The 5,788-nt window shown below is 49.9% G+C and overlaps 1 protein-coding gene across 1 annotated transcript in view; it reads right to left on the bottom strand.

Moving 5' to 3' along the window:
• Positions 1-4,150: 4,150 nt before the first annotated feature.
• Positions 4,151-5,788, bottom strand: part of DHRS1 (dehydrogenase/reductase 1) — a 1,914-nt gene continuing 276 nt past the window's right edge. The window contains 1 exon segment of the mRNA XM_019520051.1: positions 4,151-5,788. This exon segment is cut by the window's right edge and continues 95 nt beyond it. Coding sequence (XP_019375596.1) covers positions 5,017-5,788 — 772 coding nt within the window. The 3' untranslated portion in view covers positions 4,151-5,016.

Here is a 5,788-nt window from a genome sequence, read left to right as displayed (position 1 = left end):
CCTTCCGACCCTAGAAACTATGAAACTATGAAACTGTGTTAGGAATCAGAAGCCCATTTTAAGTTACTGATTATTTAAATAAGTGTGTGTATGTGTGCATACACATGAAATGTGTATACATGTATGTTATACAGGCAACCCCCGCTTAGCGCTCTTAATTGGTTCCCAAAAAACTGAGCGTTAAGCAAAATAGCGTTAAGCGAAACCAAGTTTTTGATGAACCAAGATGGCGACCATTGTGAATGTTATAATGAAGCTCACTGAGCGCTAAGCAGAATTCAGGTATCAATGTAAAATGAGCATTACAGCAAAATAGCACTAAGAGAAACAGCATTAAGCAGGGGTTGCCTGTACACACACACACACACACACACACACACACACACACAAATATTCAGTCTTTTAAAAAGGGGATTCAGTTGCCTGCTCACAGTCAGTGTTGGGGAGACATGGCATTAGGGGAAATGTAAGAATTTACCACAGTGCGACCAGTAGTTGTTTTGCTACTGCTGCCTTGCTATCCCTGGAAAGCCAAACTCACAGATGAAAACTGGCAAAACAAATATGATAACCATCCTACACGTATCTCATATTTATCAGGGATCCAGACTTTTTGTTTGCTGTGGAAAAATGCAGATTTTCTCCTTTAAAGGAGAAAAATGTGGAAAACCGTGGGTTTCCCTTTATAGGTTGGCAGACTTGCAGCCTGCAAGGGGCTGCTTGGGGCTGGGGTGGTAGCAAGATGCAAAGGGAAGAGAGCACCACGTGCATGTGTGTGCACACATGCACGTGGCAGCTGGGCAGTGTGGTGTAGAGTAGCTCCTGCAGCTCCCTCAAGGTAAATGTACTGGGGGGAGGCCACAGGTAACATAGTGGGGGAACAGGGAGGCATGGGCAACATAGCAGGGAGGCATGTGCCCCCCCTCCCCAATTTCTGCACCTATACCAGGGCACATAGCTGCAGCCTAGCCGGACCAACTCCAGGCAGGAGCCGCCTCTGCATCCCAGTGGGCAGGACCAAGAGCAAGAAGGAGGAAGTGCCACGCTGCCATGGCTGCCAGGGTGAGGCACCCCCTGCCCACCTGGCAGCAGCAGGAGGCGCAACTCTGCACTGCTGGCACGCCCCACCTTGGTGGTGGTAACAGCTGGAGAAAATATATTTGGGCTGGGGGGCCAAGGGCCATTGCAGAGCCACCATGTGCTGGTGGTGGGTGCTGGTGGTGGAGTGAGGTGCTGTGTGGGCGGGTCATGGTGGTGGTGCTGAGTGGCGCTGTGGGATGGTGGTACCATGGCGTTGCTGCTGTTGCCAACCACTGTGTAATGAGTTTGGGGGGGTGCTTCACCATGTTAGCCCTGGCTTTCCCAACCTATGCTTGGTGGCCATGTCAGTGTGGTGCTCCCTCCTGCATTGGGTCTCAGCTGCTGGGCCATGGAGGCAGCTCCTGCATGGGCTTGGTCCAGTCAGGTTGCAGCCCTGCACCCAGTGTAGGCGCAGAAAAGTGGGGAGACATGCCCCGCACCCGGTGAGTTGTGTGCCCAGACCCCGCTTTCCCAACACACCCACCTTGTTTCCCACTGGAGGGATGGGGACAGGTGGACAGTGGGTTGGGAATGAAGGGCACTAGCAGGGCTGGGGGGATGAAGGACTGTGGGTCAGGAGTGAGGGGCACTGGCAGGGCCAGGGGGCTGTGGGTTGGGAGTGAGGGGCAATGACATGGGCAGGGAATAACAGGGTTGCTCAGAGCCACAAAACATGGGGAGTGGTGGGGGACAGCTGTAGCAAGACCCACATCCTGGTAAGCAAAGGGGGAAGGGGAGCTCTGATTTTCCATGAAAATCACAAAATAGAATGTCAAAATACATAGGTTTTTAGCATTTAATTATTGAGGCACTGGTAGGCTTCCAAATTGCTTTAAAACTGTAAATATATCAATAAAATATTGTGTTCAACTGATACCTATATATTTACTGGCATTTCATTTTAATCGCAGAAGAAGATGGATTTTGTGTTTTTTATAAATCAGAGAACGTGGGATTTTTAAACAAAGAAAACCAGGATCCCTGCTTACCATGCAGAGGGAATTCATGTCTTTCATTTTTAAAGGCATATCAGAGAGACTCTCTTCGCAGGCACTTCAGGAGTGGAAGGACCATCCATCCCGATTAGGAATCTGAGCACATGGACTTTGTTGCAAAGGAGAAATAGGAAAAGTGATCATTGCGGATGCAAATGACTGGCACTAAATAGAAAGAGCTATTGAAATTGTGGGGGGAGGAACAGCAAAGACACTTGGATGGCTTGATGGAACAGGAGACGACGGAAAGGGGTGGGAGCAGGAATTGATGGAGTGCTCCATCAGAATGGTCTTGACCAGCTTCAAGCACCTGCACACCTCAGTGCAGGCACTTGACTATAGCCTTCTAAGTGCACACCAGTCCCTATGGGCATGTCTCTACCTGTCGAGCCTGAGATCACAGCCAAGAGTCAAGCATGCCAAGACTGGCTGGTTGTTGACTCTAGCATCTCCACTGAGAACCAAATCCTGTCTACTTACCCCATTACATGCATATTCAAGTCTTGCAATTAGCCAAAGTACAGGTCCTGAGCGCATATCAGAGGGCCTCTCCCAGGCTTTCCCAAGGTGAAGCAGCTGTTAAATGGCCTTTCACAATTTTCAGATGACTTACACTTTACCATAGTTTGTAATTGTTAGACACTTCCAGGTTTACTATCTTATTTTGAGTATAGGCATCCAATCCAGCTTCATAAATCCCTACCCTTCTAAAAATTTTTAATACTTTTTCTTATCTTGCAGCCCCTTACAAAGATAGGTAGCACTGCTATCTCCATTTTACAGAAAAGTAAGACTATAGCAGATCATTGGAAAAACTGGAAACAGAACTTGTGTTTTCTCACCTTTTGGGCTAACTCAGAGGCATCAAACATATGGCCCGAAGAGCTGCTCTTCTGGCCTACCAGGCTACTGGTGAGCCACTGGAAGTTGTCCAGGGGCATGGCCTGCTGTGGAATCCAAGGCCCATGGGCCCTGGTAGATATGGAGAATGGTGGCAGAAGGGTGAACGAGTGCTGATACCCCTCAGGTGCCCTACAGTTGTTTAGCCCTTTACCACTGCCACGGCCCCAGTTCCTTGGTTACTGGCCCCACTGCCACCAGGTGCCCCATACCATGGTGGCAGCTTCAGGTCTGTCATGAGGCACATGGAAGGCACCAGAGCTGTGCTACATGCCCCATCCCAGAGGTGGAGCTGCTACTCTTGTATGCCCTGGGTTAGAGCCACAGCTACTACCACTGCATGCCCTAGGTTGGATCTGGCCTGCAAGAAGCTCCACAGTTTGGATGCAGCCAAGGGCACAAGGTGAGTTGATACACCTGGTCTAACTGGTAGTGGCATGCTGTTGCACAGGTAAACGTATCTTTTTTCCAAAAAAAGTCAAAGTTCAGGAATCAAAAGAAAACAGAACAAGGTAAAAACAAAAGTGCAACCCCCCCAAAACATCCCATTGTTTACATGCCACAATATACAGGATACATTTAGTTTTGTACTGAGATTGTAAACAGCAAAACTCATGATTTGAAGGGGTATTTATTCACTCTAAAAAGTGGCAATTAAAAAATGGCACCCGCTTACTCAACAGATTAACTCCTGTGTAACTTGTTCTATCCACTTCCCTTCTGTTTTTACTGTTCATCTACTCTAGCAAAGAGTGAATGAGCTGGAGATCATCTACTGAATTAACTGTGGGCCAGCTGCAGTTATCTTTGGCCTAGCTACATATGCGCAATATCCGTGATGATAAATGATTGCACAAATACATGCAATCTGATATGCAGAAAATGTATTATCAAGAAACACAGCTTGACTTACTTCAGATTGAGCCTATAGTGATAGCAGTGGTTACGGCATAAAGCAAAACAAAACTACATTACCCTGAGCATGAATCAAAAGAACAAATAAACAGAGATACAACAAATTAATTTCCACCATGCTATTTTTTGTGATTGCTTATTTGAGCAGAACTGCAAGCTAACGTGTGTAGCCATCCCTCAACAAACTTCAATGCTTCTCCAAGAAGTCTGCTTTCCTAACTTCACAATATATTTGAAAGGCATGCCTGACTGTCATTGTCTAGCTGTGAGCTGTTATGATGTAGTAGGGCTGGTGTGCTGCTGCAGCTGAGGGGGTCCAGGGGAATACGGAAGAAGCAACGCTTGTTTGGCAATATCTTTCACTGGACCTTTTTTGGACCACCTGGGAGAGATGTGAGATGAGCTTTCAGGCCCAAACTGCCCCTTCTTGCGTCTTCAGAACTCAGGTCCCCAGACATGCAGCAGGGCATGCCTGAAAGTTTGTCTCACATCTCTCCCAGCTTTACAGTTGATCTAATAAGATCTTAGCTGTTACAGCACAAGGAATCCATTGAGGCCTATGATAAAGACTGTAAGAAGTAGGGAAATGAGCCAGCCAAATACACTGAAACCAAGATATAATCCTGTCTTTAATATATGTGGCAATTATCCATTCAGAACATCACAGCTAAACCAGCATAATTAGGTACAATGTGGATTATGGCTGCTAAAGTGCACTCATAATCTGCAGGGGGTTTTTTCAGTGTTCTATTGCAAAACTCCTAGGCAGAAAGGCTAACTGTGAAGTTAAAACCTTCTAGGAAACAGGTGAACAACTGGACCCCAAACAAAATGTCTACAGTCTTCAGATGGCTGGAAACTTGTGGGAATAGCTGCTACCTTGGTCTGGGAAATGATAGGAAAGCAGCAATCCCTGCAAAACTTTGGGGTAGGGGGGAGGGAATTTAAAAGATTGGCAAGAATTGCCTTAATCTCCAGAAAAGAGACAGACAGCCTCAGCTCACCCACTTTGAGCCCCACCTCAAAACAAACTCCCACGAGGCTGGCACTGAAAGAGAAAACTTTTTCAGGGAAAGAGGTAAGGGAGGGTGGGAAATCTTTTTGAAAAAAGTAATTTGCGGTTCGGTCAGTCTTGTTTCTTAGGCTGCGGGGCTGGCTCCAGTGCTGAGTAGGCTCTGAACTTGCTGGCGTAGAGGGCGAGGACCCATTTGGGGATGGTGAGACACTCCGGGATGAGGCGGAAGAAGCGGGCCAGCTGTGGCTTCAGCATGGTCAGCACATTGCGCACCGCCATGTAGTTGAAGACGGGCTTCCCGTCCACATCCCGGAAGCCGTAGCGGCGGGCAAGGTCGGGGGTGAGCAGCACCTTGCCGCTGTGGGCCATGACGTGGGGGTCGGCTGCCAGGGCCACCACACACTTGCCGCTGGCCTCGGGGCTCTCCGACATGCCCACCATCGCCTGCACCTTCTGGGCCAGCGGGCCCGTACCCTGCTGCTCTTCCAGCACCTTCTCGGTGCGCACCAGCCCAGGCCACAGGGCCACGCAGGCCACGCCGTATGCGCGCAGCTCGTGAGCACAGTCGGCTGCCAGGCGGTCGCAGGCGGCCTTGCCCACGCCGTAGGGCACGTTGAACATGTAGCCCAGGCCGCCGGGCGACGACACCACCACGAGCAGCCCGTGGCCCGCCTGCACCATGAGGCGGGCGGCGTGGCGCAGGCACAAGTAGTGGCCCCGCAGCCCCACGTTGTTAATGTCGTCCCACAGCTCGGCCGGGCTTTCCCAGAAGGGCCGGCCCTGCTGCGCCGCCACGGCGTCCACCCCGGAGAAGGCGCAGCTGACCAGCACATCCAGGCGGCCGTCCTGCTCCTGCCGCACCCGCTCCAGCAGCGTCGCCACC

Source organism: Gavialis gangeticus, unplaced genomic scaffold, assembly GCF_001723915.1.
Source record: "Gavialis gangeticus isolate Ggan-Ray unplaced genomic scaffold, GavGan_comp1, whole genome shotgun sequence".
In the NCBI taxonomy this organism is placed as follows: Eukaryota; Metazoa; Chordata; order Crocodylia; family Gavialidae; genus Gavialis; species Gavialis gangeticus.
This window is presented reverse-complemented; position numbering and strand designations above follow the sequence as displayed.